Source organism: Anoplophora glabripennis, unplaced genomic scaffold (assembly GCF_000390285.2).
Source record: "Anoplophora glabripennis isolate ALB-LARVAE unplaced genomic scaffold, Agla_2.0 scaffold471, whole genome shotgun sequence".
Taxonomy (NCBI): domain Eukaryota; kingdom Metazoa; phylum Arthropoda; class Insecta; order Coleoptera; family Cerambycidae; genus Anoplophora; species Anoplophora glabripennis.
The window spans coordinates 395,943-415,913 of record NW_019416555.1 but is presented as its reverse complement, the minus strand read 5'-3'; the positions used below and the strand labels follow the sequence as shown (position 1 = coordinate 415,913).

General features: G+C 30.2%; 3 protein-coding genes and 1 non-coding gene across 53 annotated transcripts in view; 3 read left to right on the top strand and 1 right to left on the bottom strand.

Annotated features, from left to right (window-relative positions):
• The first annotated feature begins 875 nt into the window (after positions 1-875).
• Positions 876-2,280, top strand: LOC108912740. The gene is made up of 3 exons (XM_018718119.2): positions 876-1,114; positions 1,168-1,742; positions 1,796-2,280. The coding sequence occupies exons 1-3, from the start codon at positions 955-957 to the stop codon at positions 2,186-2,188; spliced, it is 1,128 nt and encodes a 375-aa protein (XP_018573635.1). The 5' UTR covers positions 876-954; the 3' UTR covers positions 2,189-2,280.
• Positions 2,281-2,317: 37 nt separating this feature from the next.
• Positions 2,318-7,109, bottom strand: LOC108912739 (cyclin-dependent kinase 2-like). Its single transcript, XM_018718118.1, has 5 exons — positions 6,913-7,109; positions 6,220-6,430; positions 5,895-6,167; positions 2,983-3,186; positions 2,318-2,522 (listed from the first exon to the last, which is right to left on the bottom strand). Exons 1-5 carry the CDS (start codon positions 7,035-7,037, stop codon positions 2,388-2,390), a joined length of 948 nt encoding a protein of 315 aa, XP_018573634.1. The 5' UTR covers positions 7,038-7,109; the 3' UTR covers positions 2,318-2,387.
• Positions 7,110-7,386: 277 nt separating this feature from the next.
• Positions 7,387-19,971, top strand: part of LOC108912735 (protein tramtrack, beta isoform) — a 219,688-nt gene continuing 207,103 nt past the window's right edge. For 42 of the 50 annotated variants that reach the window (XM_018718081.2, XM_018718105.2, XM_018718101.2 and 39 more), the window contains exons 1-3: positions 7,388-7,540; positions 7,674-8,038; positions 10,080-10,509. In XM_018718081.2, coding sequence (XP_018573597.1) covers positions 7,682-8,038; positions 10,080-10,509 — 787 coding nt within the window. In that variant the 5' untranslated portion in view covers positions 7,388-7,540; positions 7,674-7,681. Of the gene's footprint in view, positions 7,541-7,673; positions 8,039-10,079; positions 10,510-13,392; positions 13,505-13,830; positions 14,050-16,280; positions 16,503-16,612; positions 16,731-19,971 lie in introns of those variants that run through there. The other 8 variants (XR_001964572.2, XM_018718064.2, XM_018718070.2 and 5 more) reach the window with 4 other exon arrangements.
• LOC111691698 lies at positions 9,858-9,939 on the top strand. The gene has a single exon (XR_002763028.1). It is a non-coding gene; the product is annotated as a small nucleolar RNA Z122 (small nucleolar RNA).

The window sequence follows — 19,971 nt, the reverse complement described above, 5'->3', positions numbered from 1 at the left end:
CACATGTCTTTAGCCAATAGGAGGCTGAGTTCTCAAAATATTTACAATAGAACAAAACAAACCAAGACAATGCACTGTCTATCCTTTCTGAGGTCGTTGGAAAGCACCAATATTCCGTCCCAAAAAAGTCATATCAAGCATAAATTTTTAATGGGTTCATTTCGATCTATCACAGAACAAAGCATGCACTTTTATAATTTATTAAAATCGATAAATTTCTTGCTATTAAATATGTTAATCATACACTGGAATTGCCTAAATTTTAAGGTAAGATTTATCCTGCTTATCAGGTAGAAATAAGAATCAGAAAATATGATTAAAATCTGATTAACTCGAACGTTTCGCTTTCTTTACAAAACAGAAGCCTGTATGACTATTTTCCGGTGCACAACATCAAGCTCCTTGTTCAAGATACTCTTTTTAATTTTAATATTTTGCACCGCCACACATGCATATTTACCGGCATACAATTCATCTCGCTTTTACTTTGAAAATTAAACTTCAATTCATTTATTTTATTTGTTTATCCTTTTTTTTATTGATAAAAAAGTATATTATTTTTGATATTGAAATAATGTAAATTGCATGTCCGAATAAAAAATATGATAATTTCTTTCGTAGTCTCAACTGCACAAATTCGAGCATCAAACATCAAAAAATTCATTGGTGCTTTTGGGGCAAGGGGGGGAGAAAAATAAAATACTCCGATATATCAGTCTGTGGATATATCACACTCTTGTGACTTGTGCACTTGATCGCGTAAAAATACATGACGAGTAATCTGGATTAACCTGGATTACTCCAACTCGTGCAGACTAAAGTAGCTCTGGCTAAATTGTTAAGTTTGTTTTATGATTGATTTGAATAATTGTGGTTATGCTATATATTTTTATCTTTCAATCAATCATGAACTTATAATAAACTTAATTCTAATAATATATTTAATAAGTCAGAATGGGAAATAACGAAGACAGCAACGATTTAGACAAATATATTTATTTAGACTTTAACGGAAAATTATCCAGTGATGTGTTCCAAAATGAAGTTTTTCTTCGAATTGCAAACTTACATAAAAAGGACCCTCTTATTCAAGTAAACGATACTCTCTTTAAAGGTAACGACTTTTATTGCTACTTAAATTTCCATCTTTTAACTTTTAAATTTAAGGTACATATGATCAGTCTATTGGTACAAATTTATTTTTTGAGGAGACTGATGTTAACTCTCACACTGGCAATGCTTTCGAAAAGCAAACATCCATATGTTTGAAATATTTACAGAGCTCGACAAAGTTACTCGACCTTCAGCAGGTGAAATTTCCTCAAAAGAAAGCCAACATACAAAATGAAATAAAAAACATAAATTACAATCTGAATTGGGATTACAACGAACTTTTACGTAAATTAGAGAATGGAACACTGCAAATAGAGGATATTTCAGCAGGAGAACTACCGCCCGAAGCACCACCTCAAAAGATGGAAGTAGTAGAAGAAGAAGAATGTGAAGAGAATTATGAGCCTCAAAATATTGAAATTATTGTCGAGGCTGAAACTGAACCTGAACTTGACGAGATTGAAGCTGCACTGGAAGGTATTAAGCCAATAAATATATTAGAGAAGGAATACGAACAACTAAATGTATTGGCAAGAAGACCAGTAAAGAGGGCAGTATCTCCCGAATTAGTAGCAGAATGTGATGAAAAATATAAGGAAGTTTTCGAGTATCATAATATCGAACGTCAAGTAAATTTGTTTGTTATTAAAACCATTTAAGACTATATTACCTGTTATTTTAGATTTTACAACCAAGGGATGGATTTAGGTTAGAAGTTGTTCATGTCGATGAAGATACTTTGTCGAACTGCATAGACATAGATAGATGTATTCTTCATGGTCTCATTCCAGAATCTTCCGATTTACCTCGAGTATTAACTAAGTTAGAAAAAGAAAAGTTACTTACCTTAGAAAATTTTGATAATTTATCATTGGCTGGTCGATATTATGTCCTTCAAAATATTGTTAGTGACTTGCAGAAATACGTAAAGAATGCAACTCCAAAGGAATTGCAGGATAGGGATGAATACGGTCGCACTGTACTGCAGACTTTGAAAATATATGAGAAACTGACAGCAGTTGTTAAAAATCGTTTGCAAGAAATAAAATCAAGTTTAGAAACTGAGACAGTTTGAAATCGAAGAATCTCAAAATTGTCATGCAATTTATTTTTTTATGTAATTTTTTTATATTTATTAGTCATTTTTTTACAATTATGTAAGGTAAGAAAAAAAAAAGTGAATTAAAAAAATTTATTTTAAATAAGCGACAAATATTTTCAACTTGTTTTTAAAACCATAAAAATAATAAAAATATCAATATAAAAATGTTTTGTTAGTCTGACTCTTCAGTTTCGTCGACTGGAAATGCTTCCATCTCTGGAGCTGTCAGTTTTGCAGTTTTTAAATAATTGGATTTCAGTAATTCTTTTGCGGTTCTTCGTTTGCATGGATCATAACTCAACATATTCTGAAACAAATATCACAAAAATATATAATAATAACGATGCCATTAATTTCTTATAGCTGTTTTACATTGACAATTTATTCATGAATAAATTGACGAAGTTCTTCATGAATTAATTCACGAATTTATTGGTAAACAGTGCGGTTTTACACTGCTACGGACTTTGTCAAGTTTTTTGACCTATGAATCAGTTCTACCAATGAATCAAAGAAGTAAATAAATTTCGAAAAAGTCACCTTCCCTCTTTCATCACGAAGAAATTGACGAAAATTAGAACATGCTCTAATTCGTCAAGAACTTGATGAATAAATTCATGAAGTTATTTGACTGCAGATTTGGTGCATTATTATTGTTTAAGTGACTTCATGAATTAATTGATCAATAAATTGTCAATGTAAAACAGCTATTATAAATATAAAAAAAAAAAAATATGGTTGCTGTAAAATTAAGGTAGAATATTTACCAGTAAAAAGTCCTCTTCTTCTTGGTTATGAAAATTTATCACATCTTTCAAATTAACAGGCTGCCAGGTTGGAAATGACGGTTTGTAATCTGGGAATTGCGAAACACCCTCCCATGTTTCTTCAGTGGGAGTCCCAAAAATTTTAAAAATCTTGTACAGTTGATCTATTTCTGAATCGCCAGGAAATATTGCTCTTTTAATCAACTAAAACAATTAATTTATAATTTATTTATTTAATAATTAGTTTATACAGGGTGTGACTTCAAATGGGAGTCAGTTTTTTTTTAGAGATAATAGTTAAGTGTTTCCCATTTCCTCATTTGAAATTATATGTTTTTTAATCAAATAAAGTAATCGAGTTACAATTTCTTTTTTAAATTGCACTTAAACTTTAAAATATTATCACTGGGCATTTCCAGTTCCTTTTAAAATCAATTATATCAAATTAATAAAGTGGCAGAAACTGAAATACTACAAAATAATTTTGTGTTTTTGTATGACTACAACATATTTTAAAGTCAATCATATTTTTTTTTGTCAATGCGGACCAAGTACTGAACCCAGACCAGTCTGTAACTGAACATAAAAAAAATTCCGTCTAAAAAATTCATATTTTTATGATTTATTACGTTTTAACACATTACGAACTTTTTAAGTAAAATTAATTTATGTTTTAAATTATTTTGCTGTTTTATAAGTTGTACAATAAAAAATAAATAAAAATACTTATAAGTTTTTAATGAAAAAGATTTCCAATTTTTTTAAAAGCATCATGTTAGTTTTAAACTAGACTGTAAGTATCTGTTTTGGTTTAGGTAAATTGTATATCCACAGAGATTTTTGGCTTTTTGGCTTTCAAATATCACTAGAAATGAAAACATTTCTATGCGCATAAAAAAAAGTAGGCTTAACTTTTGGCTGCACAAGATGTTAAAAAAATTTGAAAAATGTCATATTTTTCTTCCTACTTAATTATGTATATTTTCAAGAGTTGATTTTAGGCGAAAATGGAAGAGGAAAAAATGTCTGTAATTAAATGTTTTACAAAATATGACTATTTACAAATCGAATGAATCATGATTATTGTAAAAATCGAAAAAATTGCCAAAAGTGGGGTTAAAAAACCTTACTTTTTAGGGGTCTTTAAATTGGTCCTTCATACTTGGCTCAAGCAAACTTCATGTTATATAGAATTATCACACCAAATTTCATCAAAATCGGTTTGATAGATTTTGCATATTTTGCAATCCAGATTTTGAAAAAAAAATTCAAATTTTCAAAATTTTGCACAGCAAAAACCAAGGCCCTTATATACTTCTGTAAATTAGGAGAGCTCTGGCGCTTGTTTAAACATGCTCATAGAAAAATTTTCATTACTAATGATATTTGAAAGCCAAAAAGCCAAAAATCTCCATGGATATACGATTCACCTAAATATGGACTTTTTAAAAACAGATACTGTCTGGACTATTTGTATTTTAGTTTTTACTGGAATCAATAATGGTTTAATTAATAGTAAAATTAGCATGTGATGTCTTGTAGTGCCAAGTGTGCTTGGGTGTCTTCACTTAAATTTCTGTGATTTGAAAAAACAAATATTTAAAAAGTAGTAAAATATACCATTAACTGATCCGTGTGGAAAAAGGGTTTATTTAACTAATTTTTAAATTTTTTACAGGTTGCAAAATACCCAAAATATATTAAAAAAAGAAATATGTAAATCAAGAATCAGATTTGACAATTATGTTTGCTGTAACTCTCAATTGGGATACACTCATGGTTATGGGACTGTTGTTTGACGAAAATTATAAATAAAAATTAAAAAAAAGTCGATATGCTTCGGAGTGTCAAAGGTAGCCATATATATGGACCCCCCCCCCAGTTACGCCCTATATAGTGTGGCTCAAATTTCTTTTTGGGCAGGTAGACATTTAAATACCTGCCTAGATAGTCTTAATCGGCAATTTTGTCAGTTTACAATGAAGAATTTTTTTTATACAAGTTTAAAAATTTAAGACAGTGGAAATGCCTGAAGATGAAAAATTAGATAAAAGGCAACCTGCCGGAAAATTTCATTTCTTTTAGAACTGCATAATTTGTAAATATAATCGACTACAACAAAGTGGTAAAAAAATTATTTCTTTAATACCACAAATGAATGCTTAAAATTATGTAAAAATGTAAATTTGATCATGTCATCAAGAACGCATTATGAACTCATATAGTGCGATCGAAAATATAACCTGCTTTACGTCTTTCTGTCGTCCAGTCTACAATTTTCCATGAAGACGAGGCAGAACCTAATCTAAAGCACATGCACAGAGCTTTGAAGCAAAGTGAATATGGCTGTCTTTAGACTTGTTATTTACTAGGTCTACCAGGCAGTCCCGTCCGTCATTAATCTGTCCGTTCTCTCTAAACTCTCAATCATACTAAATGACATCACAAATTCTACTACTTTAATGATAGTTAACGGTTATCTTTACGTCTTAACTGACATTAAAATTCGAATATTTATTATGGCAGTAAATTTTTTTTACACCTTAAAGTTTAACGTATATTTTTTTTAGTTTTAATTTCTATATCAATATATAATAAGCTCTGGAGAAGTTTACAGTTGTGCTGTCAGTAATTAACTAATATTTTATCATCTTCAAGCATTTCCAATGTCTCCTACACATTTAAACTGAAATAGAAATTTAATAAATAAAAAACTCCATATCTCATAAAAAATATTCTGAATTATAAATTGATTAAAATAGAGATATTGAGGTATTTAGTGCTGTTGATTAAGGCTAGTTTATTTTTTAATAAAAAATTTTTTTGTGATTTTCGAAAATATGTTACTTGCTGGAACAATTACATCTAGTAAGCTACTGTAAGAGAACATAATGTAATTAAATTTATCTCACCATTTCTACCATAATACACCCCAAACTCCAAATATCAATCCCAGTACAATACAATTTACTTCCCAGAAGTAATTCTGGCGCTCTGTACCACATTGTTACCACTTCATGGGTATATGTCCTCGTGGGAAGTGAAAAAGATCTTGACAGGCCAAAATCAGCCAATTTAATGTGACCCTCCTTATCGACAAGCAAATTTTGAGGTTTTAAATCTCGATGTAGAATTCTATGTGAATGCATATACGCTAAGGCTTCTGTAAGTTGTTTCATGTAACTCTAAAAATAAGTATGATATATCTTTTTATTACAATAAAGAGGCCAATCATACTCTAAGTAGTTCTTTTTCCATCTGCTGCCTCGAATTATCAAGGTACCTTTTCAAATCCAAATCCAAGTATTCAAAAACTAAATATAATTTATCGGTAGATTGCATAACGTCTAGAAGTTCAACGATCGATGAATGTCTGAGGCCTTTTAATAGAGCAATTTCTCTAATGGCTGTAGCTGGCACACCCTCCGAGTCACCTTTGTTGTAAAATCTAAATAAATAAAGATTTTGTTCAAACGAGGATAACACTAAAATGATTTCCATACACATAGGCAAGTTGCAGAAAATATTTAACCTTTTTATGAACATTGTAATATTTACTTATGTATTCATCGAGTACTAAAATTCATTGTGTTTGGGGAACCACTGGCTTGCTAATGGAAATCGTTGAAAGGAAAAGCTTCAAATTAGTAAAATGGTTACTTACTCTGCAGTTAGTGATGAGTGCGAGGGGAGTTATAAGCTGAATCATGTGGTGCTACGACTAAATTAACGTATGCACCAACAAAATTCAGCTCATAACTCCACTAAATTAGTATGTTAGGCAACAACCCAGTTTCTTCTTTAAAATGACCCAGCCCCAGCATATTAGAGATATTGAAGACACAGGCATATATGAATGATTACAATGAAAAGTTAAAGAATTAATCATTTACAAAGATTTAAATATATTTTTAACGAGAAAATACTTACTTTTCTAATTTAATTCTCTTGAGAGCCACATTTTTACCAGTTAACTTGTTCTTTGCTTTATAAACCACACCGTAAGTACCTTCCCCAGCTTTAGCGAGTTTTATAAATCGATCCAACTTGTCCATTTCCTTCGCCTTTTGGTTATAAAGAACAGAAAGATATTTCGTTTATTTAGCGGGAAAATTGCATCTCGTTTTCTGGATGCCATTTTTGTTTATTGCAATTTGCGCAGGCGTCTATGGTTACGTGATCAATAACTCGGCGTACCAACGTATGACACAAAACTAGTTTAAAATACCTCACTTCAAGAATATTTTATCTATGATATAATTTAAAAACTAAAATCATATTCTAATTAACACCATCTATAAATTTATTCGTATGTATTATATTTTATCTAGATTTGATATTAATTTTTTTTTTAAATTATTTTATTGTTATATGTTGGTATGCAATCCCCTCCAGCGTTTTCGCCATTTTTGCTTCATTTTGCGTCGTACAAGTAAGAAGGTGGATGGCGTCCCTTTGTTAAAGAAAAAGTGATTGTGTTTCCCGTTAATTTTTGAAAAATTTTTTCGCAGAGTGTGTGTAAAACAAACAATTTATCGAGGGGAAGGTTTTAAAGAAGGTGAGTACTACGTATGGTTTGTATATTGATAAAATCTTGTAAATTATCTTGTTGCCGCTGCCGCCATTATGGCGTCAGTTCCAAGTCGGCATCTTTGATAATGGCAAGCCTTGAATAATTGCTTGTTTTGCAGAACCGACGATGGCGTCGGAACAATTTTCGTTATGTTGGGACAATTTCCACAAGAATATGAGTTCGGGAATGAACTCATTGCTGGAAAATGAAGATTTGGTGGATGTAACGCTAGCCGTCGAGGGCAAGTGCCTGAAAGCTCATAAGATGGTTTTGTCAGTGTGTAGTCCTTATTTCAAAGAACTTTTTAAGTCTAATCCGTGTCAGCATCCTATCGTATTTATGAAGGACGTTAGTTACGTAGCTTTAAGTGATTTATTACAATTTATGTACCAAGGAGAAGTACAAGTTAGTCAAGAAAATTTAACTACCTTTATTAAGACTGCAGAGGCCTTGCAAATTAAAGGACTCACCGGTGACGGCAATGTAAGTATTCAATTTTTGTTAAAAAGTGCATAACTGCATAATGGTCCACCTTTTACAAATTCTATTTTCTATCTTTTTCTATTAGATGCGTATGTACGTGACGCGGCTTTTGTTCCCTCTCCAGAGTTGCTTTTGTGTATTTTCTGCCCTCCAATCATGAGCTTGCGACGCGGCGTACTGTTTGGCCTGCTTCATAAATCATTAAATTGGTGTAGTGTATTTTAATGCCCTTTTAGGTCGATTCTTTTGCCCCCGATTTAAATTAAATTAAATTTAAATTTGTCTCAAAAATTATATGCATAATGAAGTGACAGACAGATTTAATTGAGGATTAAACTTTGCAGATGAAAAAAATAGCCATTAATTTCTCTGTTGTACCCTCGAGTAAGAAATAATTCTTCTCAAGGGTTAATCAACTGCAGATTTTCCAAAATAAAAAAATATTAAATTTTGCTTAATGTGTACTATGTTTATATTATGCTAGTTATGATGTGAAAATTAGTCATTTTTAAAATGAAGCATGGCATGCATCCATAATTTTTAGATGATGAACCTCTACATTCTAAAGCTTTCATGCTGAAATAATTTCAAACCATTTGTGGAAGTTCCAAATGAAATTAAGTTGATAAATACGACAAAAACCAGTACACACATTTTGGTTACATTTTTGTTACAAATATTAATGGTGTAAAATTTTGTAAGGATAATTACTTACCACTTTCTTTTCTATTTCATATAAAAAGATGTGTTTGACATTTTCTATTAAAAAATCAGACCGTATTTTACTTTTTTGTCTGTTTAAAATAGACATTCATTTGAATGGTGTGTTCAAAAAAGATTTTAGGGTGGTGTTCTGGTCCTTAATGGGCTATGCTAAATATGTGCAAATTTTGTTGAGATGACTGGAACTTTTAATTTATATTTTGCAAATTTTGTTTGAAATTTTTTGCTGAAAGTTTACGATTCGTCAAAAAAACATTATAGGTCACATACACTTTAATTTGCATCAACTGCCCTCATATAAGGGATATTTGTAAAATAGTGTCAAACTGGTACAGAAGATAGGAAATGTCATTTTAAGTAAACAAATTTCTGAATATGGACCGAAAACTGTTCGTTAAAGGGTGATTACAGATTTTTTAAAATTACTTCAAATTGGTTGATCAGATCCAAATGAAACTCGATGTTTTTAGATTATCGACTACAGAGGGTAAATAAGAATTTTTTTATCCATAAATAATTGTCTAACATTTTCAGTAAAAGAAAATGAATTTTTCTGAAAGAGCATCTTCAAAGTCACAAAAAAGACATTCAATCAATCTTGATGAATTGCATTGCTTCTGAGAAAGTTTGCATTTTTATTCATTTTGATGGCAAATTACGAAAATCGAATGTGCAGTGGATTGCTTTGAAACTGCTGATACATTATCAACTGAAATAAATAAAAAATAATCAGAACATTGATGTTAAAATCTATTCTTTCCAAGATATGAGTATATTATTATCATTTATTCACATTAAAATACATAATAAAATGCTTACACAAGTAATAAAGGTAAAATTACAAACACACATATAAGTAATTTAAAACTTTTCAGTTTCTTTTTAAAAGTAGAGTTGCTACAGTGGAAATTATTTTGTGTCTAAACAACTATTTTGAACTTATTTTAAAAAATGGTTTTTGACTGCCCATTTATATCACCCTGTAACATATTTGCTGTGTTATCAAACCTATGTTCTTAGGAAACTTTTTACTGAATTAAACTTTTTCTTTTTTTCTCTACTACAGTCTACATGCTGTGTAATTTTAGTATATAACATTGGGATGTGATGAATTTATTACTGATTTTCTTAGGAAAATGTGAAGTTTGATTAATAGAGGACGTAATTCTGATCCCAATAGTACCTAGTCCATATTTGAGAAAATTAACTATTATGTTTTATTTTAATCAACAAATTTTAGTAAATAATTATGTTATTAAATAATGTGGAGAAAAAAATTTTCAAGAATTTGGTAGAGGCATTTATTTATCATTTTTAGGGCTCCGCCGACACCGACCCCATCGAAACCCCCCAGGAGAAACCTGTGCACCAAATCGAGGAGTACAAACCCATGCCTCGACCTAAAAAGCAACAACCGGCCACGGTAACCACACAGTCAACCCCTGTAAAACGCCCCCGCCTTAGTGTCTCATCGACAGATTCCCAACCACTGCCTCCTGCAGTAGCGAAATCAGAGCCGGTTGCCTCTGTACCTTCCGGGGGTAGTAGCGAACCTGTACAGTTTAAAATGGAACCCTATGACCAAACACAGTCTTTGATAGATGAAACTGGTGATGAAAATTTCGGTGATGATAACTTGGACGATGCGAATGTTGATGACACGGAGGACTATTCTATGATGGAAGGTGGTACGGGTGAGGAGGAACCACAGGCCGGAACGAGTACGGACGGAGCTGGAGAAGGACAAGGTAGGTGGTTTTGTTTTGGTTATATTCTGTTTCTTGCGGCTGCTATAACTAGGTTTAAACACATTTCGTGGGCACATTTTTCGACGCTTAAAAGCAATATTAAGTAAATTGTCACGGCACGTAATGAACTTCATAATGCCATAGTTTAGTGTAATTTGATAAATGTAGGGCAAAATAAATTTCTTTTTTGTAATTTTTTCTCAGGTGTTAAGTTGAAGGTATAATTCAAATCCACACGTTGGTTGACCGCAGATATCTGTTTTTTTTTTAAATTTAAAAAAAAAATAATCAATCATTTACCGACTTACCTTTTTTAAAAAGTAACTGATGTGTGTATTTGTTTTTATACAAATAGATAAATAGTTCCAGGGAGATACTTCAATTAATTTAACTAGTTTGTTACAAGTTAAAGTTTTTCTGTCATTTTAAGAAAAAAATATTTAGTGCCTCAGATTTAGATTGAAATGTTTGTGAAAATTGAGAAATAACATGAAAATGTTTTATAGTTGTAGGTTTTTTGGTACGACAAATCTAAATAGAAACGTGTATTGATAACTATCATCGCAATTTATGCCCTGCAATGTGTTTTTTTTGTAGTATGTTAAATTTAGTCTTTTATAGTAGTAAGTGGTTTTAATTCACTGTGTTTTACAAGTGTTTTTTTTATATAGTTATAGCTCCCACAGAAACATTTTCGGCAAAATTTTAAATAATTCATGTTTTTTTTTTTACAAAAAATTACTAATAAGTAATATGCCTTTGAACTATTTAAGGTTTTGCATTTATTCTTTTTATTATTATTTTGAATGTATGTGCGATTCTACGACATTAGTAGGCAATAATTTTGAATATTAGTTTTAAGAATTCTTTTAAATGTTTGTTGTTTTGATTTGCGTCTATAACAGTTGTTATAAACGTTGAATAATTTTATGTATTACGTGAGTGCATCCCAAAAATGTTTATTTTTTTCATTAATGTTTGTCTGAATTAATATTTCTTAATTCAGTCTATTTAATGGATAAATATATGTTTGCAGAAATTTTTACCATGAATTTATTAAATTGGTGGTATCTGCATTTACTAATGTGTGATGTTTAGTTTGTTTCGTTATTTTGACTTTTTTTATTTGTCAATTTTTACCACACTGAAACAAATAGGCAATTAAATCAGTTAAAAATATTCAACTGTTTAAGGCAAGAAGTTACTCATTTTAAGAGTTCAATATTTTTAAAATATTTAATTTCTTTTTTTTTCAGTGGTAAAACACCCAATAAAATAAAGTCTTAATTTATTTAAAAAACATACAGATGTGTCAGTGAAAAGTGAATTGTGATCACCAAATTCTTAAAGTAGTGTATTTGTTTAATCGTTCAGTGCATATTGTGTCACTATTTAGTTTTTTTTAAATGCGTGTCATTAAATTCTTTATTTCAGATTCTTACAAATAACTGAAATATGTTTGGCAGCTTCTTTGGTTAAATATATTTTTATTTAACTATAGCTGTCGTCCTTTACAGTTATTTGAAGTTAATAGGTATGTTGTAAGTTTCTTTCACAAACAATTCACTTGTTTGCCTAATGACTAATTACACTTTGTTCCTTTTTCTTCAAGTATTTTTATTTGTTAATTCCAATTATGTTTTGTAGTTGGAGCATTTTAATATGTGGTAGTATTACTCTGCTGATATGACACTAACTAGCAATTTCTTTGTTTTAAAGATATTGCTGCAGATGTATCACTTTTTATTTCTGTTTCAGGTGATAGCAATGTCTTTGTTTAAAGATGTTGTTTTATTATTTGCTTTTTTATATCTAGCATCAGTTTTAAATTGGTTTTGAAACCAATAAATTTACTGCTGTTACAATTTTCTGCAAATTTTCTTGTGTAGTGATTCTATTTTTATAAAAAAGTGCAACATTACAATTTCTTTGTTTAAAAGATATTGTTGATAAATAATTGTGTCTAAAATTAAACTAGTACATGTATTCAATGGTAAGTTCCATTTCTACAAATTAATAACTTGTGTACAAATTGTTTTTGTCATGCCATATGTGATCGCAGTTTTTTAAAATTCTTTAAAATAAAATATAAATTGATCTATAATTTTTTAAATATGCAGTTTCGTTTTGGTTCGTGTTCAAATTTTTAAGGTTCATGAAGCTATTGGAAAATGAGTACTTTCTTATTTTTCTTTTATCTACTTTGTAAAATGATTGGAAGATTGTATATAAAGTAACAGAAAACAAAGTTTTGGCAAATTTTTATTCTGCAAAGCTACTTTCTTTTGCGGATTGAATTTTTCATGACTGTTTTATCTTACAAAAACAATAGCTTTTTGAATTTAGTCCTTTACATACATAACGTTGTTTTCATCTGAGCCATCTAATATTTTCTTTTAAAACTTATATGGCTGTTGTACCTTTTATAACTCTTTCAGTGTGGTTCATAATATCCAGTGGAAAAAAAGTATCACTGAATTTTACAAAAGTAGGGATAGACATACACTATATTGGCAATTGAAGTCATTTTGAACTTTAATGTCATTTGAGTGTATTTCTAAAAACACGCCGTATGTCTAAAATTAATACTTTGATATTTAAGGCTGATTTATAAACTTTGTTCTCATTGCCTAAGAAATGTACCTGCAGTCTATTGAATGAACAGTGATTAACAAATAGTTGTGTAGGTACATGTCTTATGTGATATCAGCTGAAAAAGTTTATAAATTGGTCTTTTATTCTGTGATTCAAGTAATTAAGATGCTATACTTTAAATCAACCTTTTACTTTTTAATATACTAAAATATAAATTTCATACCATAGTGTCGTAAAATCGCGTCGTTCAAATCAGGTTTGCTGACCTTATTGATTTTTCATGGCCAGAAGAAAAATACATACTTCAGATGGGAATGTTGAAGAAATTACCACAAAATGGAATAGTAGTAGATGGTTTCACTTACCATCAAAATACAAGGAAAAAAAATTCGAATATGAGGTAAGTTCGCGAGGTCAAACCAGTTGAAAAAGAAATACAATTTTAATGTCTCATAAGATTATTTCAAATTGTTGCTATCTTTGAGGTCGTTGATACTTCTGCTAAATTGTGTGGTTACATTGGCAAGATCTTTTTGAATTGTCTAACTACGTACCCATATAAAAAAACTGAAACATCTATTTTTTAAGGTTATATTTCTGTTGGTGATTTTTTTTTGTAATAAATTTAATTTGATTAAAATAACATATATACTGTAAGTTACAACAAAAAAAAAAAAAAGAAAACAGACCATATGCAAATGAGTAAGGCAGATGTAACATTTGTAGATACTTAGTTTGTTCTGAATATAAGAGGTTAATATGCAAAGCTAGAGCTGTACTTCCAGTAGGAGGTACTATTGGTGATTTTGTATTGAGAAAAGAGCATAATCATCCACCTCATCATGAGGCATGTATTAGGGATGATTTCATAAAGGAGATAAAGTTTTCTATCGTTCATCAACCTGACAGGCCTCTGAAGCAAATTTATGAAGATGTGGCGACCTTGTAAGTATAAATTTTAAAACTATCAGTAAAAGAAAATACCAATAAAAGGAAATTTACGTAAGGGAATTTAATTTCAGTCCCATAATTGCAATTGCAGATATATTAGGATATTGAAAAGCCTAATGCCATAAAGTAAAGCTAAAAGTTTTTATTTTATACATTGTTATAGTTTATAGATAGAAGTGCTCCACCCCAGAGCCATTTGTAAGCCATAAAAATGATGGGCTGGCAGGTATAAAGTGATGCCAGTAAATTGCAAGTCTGTACCTTTTAGCGCTTGTTGAGTAGAGTCGCATTAATCCAAGCAAGTTATATCAATAAAAAATGAAGCATGTTGAGCAAAGAGCAATTATTGCTTATATATTTATCTATTATACGATAACTGCAGATTCTGTTAATGTGTCTACCAACTCTTGATGAACTCGAGTTGTGGCCAACTGCTTTTTATTAGCTTGTTCGACGCATTCCAATTTCACATTGACTTACGACTTGCTGGAACTAATTTGTATTTGGTAACCATACGGTAACAGGTACAGACTTTGAAAATGTATATTTTATTATCTTGTATTTTTACCTTATTTTTTAAAGTTTTAAACTAAATTAGATTAAAAAGTTTTCAGTGTTATTCAATATAAAAAGATCCAGGTATGTAAAAGGATTCTTAATTGACATTGCAGGAAATGACTCCATGGGCCGTATGGCCGAACTAGAATTGAATTACACCAGTAATTTCTAGTAAATAATATGTAGTAACTAATAATTATTTAAAAAAATGAGTGATATGTCTACATATTAATACAGAAACACATACCTGACATTGAAATTATTAATGTGTAATCTCAATGAAATATCACAGAATTTATTGTAAAAATAGACGCAAAACAAAGATCTTACAAGTAGTCTTGTGACTGGAATTAATAAATACTAATGGTACAAAATTATACATAAAAAAATGTTTGAAAGATGTGAAGTTTTGTAATAATATTCAATATCAAAAGCTGACAATAATATGCCTAGATTAACGTGAATTATTTTGCCAAACTAATATTTGACGATTTTACTAAATTTCTTAATACCTTTTAAATAGATTTAAGAGCTAATAAAGCATATATTTTATAATGAAATTTAGTGAATACGGCAAATATTTGTTAGGTAAAAAAAATAATTCATATAAGTTTTGTCATATTGTCAATAGTTGACATTGTTTCAAACATTTCATTTTTTTTCAAGTTGTATTTTGTATATAATTTGGTTCTATTATTTTTTATTAATTCCATTTGTAAGGATACCTGATGAAAATATCCAAATAAAATGTGGAAACAGTAAAATCTTTTTGTAGTGGCTATTTTTACATGTTGGTCTTTGAATAAAAATTCAAGATTTATTTTTACACGATAACATATAACAATTTCAATATGTCAAGTACATACATATGTGTTTTTGTAATAACATTTAGTCATTCATCATTTCTGTTTTTCAGACAATTATTCTTATTAGCTGTTTACTAGAATCGCTGCTATAAATTCGATTCTAGTTCAGTCTATAAAGTAGATCTTTACCTCAATATCATCAGTTAAGAATATTGTCTATGGGGTTAGATATTTTTAGAATAATTTTTGAATATATTTTAATTAGCTTCGTACATTTGAAATAAAATAGAAAAGGTACATACCTACTTGTGATTGAGTAGTTAGTTCATATTATATAATAGCGTTTTGGCTGTCGGGGTGGAGCGACGGAATCGACCTTCATGGAAGTGTAATTGATATAGATGTATTTTTGTAAAATAAAGTAGATTATTAAAAAGTATTCAAATGTCATATTCCAATACAAATTCATGTTTCCAAAATATTTATTGTTTTACGTTTGCAAAGATATTGAGAAGTTACGTCTCTATATTTTAAAAAATTAGTCGGAAATCAGCGCGATATTTGATTTTGACTTCAAAATATTTTACTAGGGTACTTGTTTTTGTAAGGAAAGTATGGAGTTCACTATCATTTTATTTTTTTTAAATACTAAATGCAGAAAATTTATTAACCTCTGTACTCGCGCTTGCGTTTTGAGTCATTGTAATAGATATTTGAAACAATTACCAATAACGTTGGAGCTATTTCACAGAAATTGAATTAAACGAAAATATCAAATAGGAACCAGTATTAGGGTAATCAAATTTTATTTGGTCTTCGGCTGACTTCGAAGCAAATGCTATTTCAAGCAACCATTTATAGGAATCCACAAGGTGCCGAAATATGCCCGTATAACAAGATAGTAACATCAATGAGAAGATGGCGTTGCAGTGTGTGGAAGAGTTATGATTATTAGGATACGTACCTATTTTATTTAAAATGAAAGTCCTTGAAATTATTGTTTCAGTAAACACAATCGACTTGCATTTTACGAAACGATAATTAACATTGTGATTTTTTAAAGAAATAAAATGTTTCTAGTTGTCTGGTGTTTCCTTACCTACCATTTCTCCTACCTGTCATCTATTATTAGTATTAAATAAGTAATATTGGAAATTAAAATTCAAATGTAAAACATTTTATTATTTTGTCAGATGAACTGATCCGGATGGAAAGAAAACCACGTAAAAAAAGAATGTCAGGTCGAATGAGATTCGTTCATGAGGGATTCATTTATCACAACAATGTAATAGCGGGTACACCACCACTACGGTAAATATTGCTCAAAAAAATGTGGATATTTGGGATTCACTTAATTTAAAATTAGTTCCGTTCTGTCATTCTCCACTTTAATTCAAATTATTTATTAATTCATTCAATGTTTTTAGAATTTACATTTACAAAATGTTTGCAAAAAAATTACAAATAGAAAAAAGGTAGTTAAACATAATTAATTCAGGGTTACTATTTTTTACACAGTTGCCTAGTGTGAAATAGCAAAAAATTAACTTGGATCTTAATTGATTTCTGCGACGTTATAGAAAAAAAGTGATTTACGAGATACTAGTTTAAGGCTTTTGTTGGAATTATACATTGCTTTACAAAGCTTATAATAATGGGGAAAATTTCCATACAAGAATTAGGTTCCTTTATCTAGGAAAATGATTAATACAAAACTTTTAATAGAGATGTAAGAGTAAACACTGAAAATGTATCGGCACCTATAACATGTAACTAAAATGTTGGACCAAGCTTTAATCTAAGTGTCCCATGTTTATAAAATTTATGCTTCATTTTCGAGACACGGGAATGAATAAGATAATAGTTGTATTTTCATTTTGCAAAAAAAAATAGTTTAAAAAATTGTCTTACATCGTCGAATTGTAAAAATATCAAAATTAACTGCAGCAATAATTCTACCTATACGTCTGATGCTTGTATTTCGAAAATGGTGCATCCTACTAATACGTTTTTATAAAGCCTTTAGTTCTGATAATGGTCAAATTTTAAACAATTGAGCAGAAGTTAGTAAGGTTACCTCGGTACCTGCGTACTGTATGTTAAAAACATCTGGCAACTGACGTACACATATCTCTTTGGATAATCAATAACTAACTTGCATATTAAGTTCGTTACTCTTACTGATCTTATAGTTATGTTGTTTAGATCTAAATTATCTTAATAGGAAATGATTTACAGCAGGGCTATAGTCAAGTGGAAACTTTAGGGAGGGCAAGGGATTTTTCAATCGGAACAAATTAAGAATTGAGGAATGAGTAGTTGCTAGTTTCAAGGCATATCCACAAAGAGTACTCGATTTTTTAAAAATCGAAGCGGCAGTATATGAAAAATTTACATATTCACAAAAGTATATCGGACACCATTTTTCGACATTCAACATCAATGCAATTTCTGAACCAAGGGGTGAGCTTCGTCAAAAAAATCCCTCGCCACCTCTGCACTGTTGACCTCGACACCTTCAGTGAAAAGATGATCAGGTGTCAGGTCAGCTATGAGCGGGAGAAATTCCTGTAAAGATGCCCTTCTGTTGGTTTTGTGCTGATCCGTGATATGTTTGGTACCCACCTCGCACATAATTTTCTATAATCAAGTGTTTCAATAATGATTTCACGCAGAAAAGATTTGGAGATTGTGGAAACACTGCGTATATCTCGTCCAAAGTTAATCGACGGTTTGCAAGAAGCATTTCTTCGATCTTGTTGACCATCTCGGTCACAATTGAGGGACGCCCATTCCTCTGTTCATCATGCACATTCGTTCTGCCAGCTTTATACTTATGACACCACATATACACATTAGTACGATTCGTCACACACATAAAACATTTTGATTTCGTTAAAAATCTGGAACGGCGCCTTTTCCTTTGCAAGAAGTAACCTGATTACGCTTCTTGCAGCTGACGGAATTCGGAATAGCGGCACTCATTTTAGCACGCCACTACAACTGAGACAAATGAGCGCGCATTCTGTTCATAACATCTTGGCCTTCAATATAGTGTTGTCAACTTTGTCGAAAACAGAAACTGTCAAGCGTCAAAGTCTCAGTACTAGGGTTGCCTGATCTCCAGGTTTGACCCGGATTCTCCGGGTTTAATTTTCTGATTCCGTCTTATTGTCTCTCAGATTTCCTCGGACTTTTTTTTTGTCATGAAATAGATCTAGTAACCCAGTACTCACTTTGTGGATATACCTCGTATATGTACCTTCCAGGTAAAGCAAACATTTTTCTAGACGAATTTTATTGGGCAGTGCAATGCTTTTTTTCCTCATGGCTAGGGCTTTTGTTAACAGAATAACTTGAACTAAACAAGCAATATGAATATCAGAAAATCTTTTGCATTAATTCCTAGGGTGAATCTCATTGCAGTTTCATCTTCGTAAATTTAATTTCAATATGCTTTAATTGATTTTCAGAATCTTATCATTCAGAAAATGTTAATTAAATTTCATCAATTCAGTCTCACAACGACTAAAATTGATTTCTGAAAAAAATTTTAAATGCAAATTACCACTGAAATACAACTGACTTAACAATATTGCATGAAAATATAAAAACAACAATGAAATTCGCCTTAAAGCGTTTGTTGAAAAATAATTACACCCGAATTTTTTCTAAAATTCCTTTTACGAATTCTCGAATCATCTCAAAATACATTCGATTTTTAGAAATATATAGTGTTTTACTTTTCATGAAGCCACATGTTAATACAAAATAATTATCTGTAAAGAGCTTATTCCGCTAATAATATTCAAGTTTTATTTTAGGCATAGGCGTCCGGTTGTAAAATTAGAAAGGGGTGGACTTTTAAAAAATATATACTTTTTTTTATCTAAAAATTAGTAATGTAATTGTAATTTGGTGCCCCTCCAAACCCCTTTGAATCGAATTTGAATAAAATATATTTAAAATGTGCTCAAAACTTGAGCAGCTAAACATAATATAGTTAATTTTATTTAAGCATAATAGTTAATTTAATTAATTTTTGTTGTATATTAAGCTACTGAATTCTCGAGGGCGCTATAATCTAATATGACATTTATTGAAAGTATTCACATCAAGTATACATAGCAAAGCAAGAAACAAAAAATTCAAAGAAAAAAGAAGTTGGTTGATTGAAATGGACATAATTTTAGTTATTTAATCTTAAATTGGTTTTTTTTCCTATGTATTTTTTGTTATGAATATTTTCAATAAATGGAAATCTTAAGGGCAGACTAAATTTTTGTTACCAACTTGATAAAAAGGTTTACTCGAGGATTGAGTAATTTTTAAGTTGAGGTTACGTAGTAGTAAAAAAACGTAATGTTTGTATACCCATATTTTTTTTTCATTCTGGGAACGCTAAATTAGAATACAGCATTAACTTTTAGATAAAAAATTGGTATGTATTTTCTACAAGTCCACCCCTATTCAATTTTAGAAACGGACGACTATTACTGAAATCAAATTTAATTGGAATAATGGCTTTGCAGGTTATTATTTTGTTTTAAAA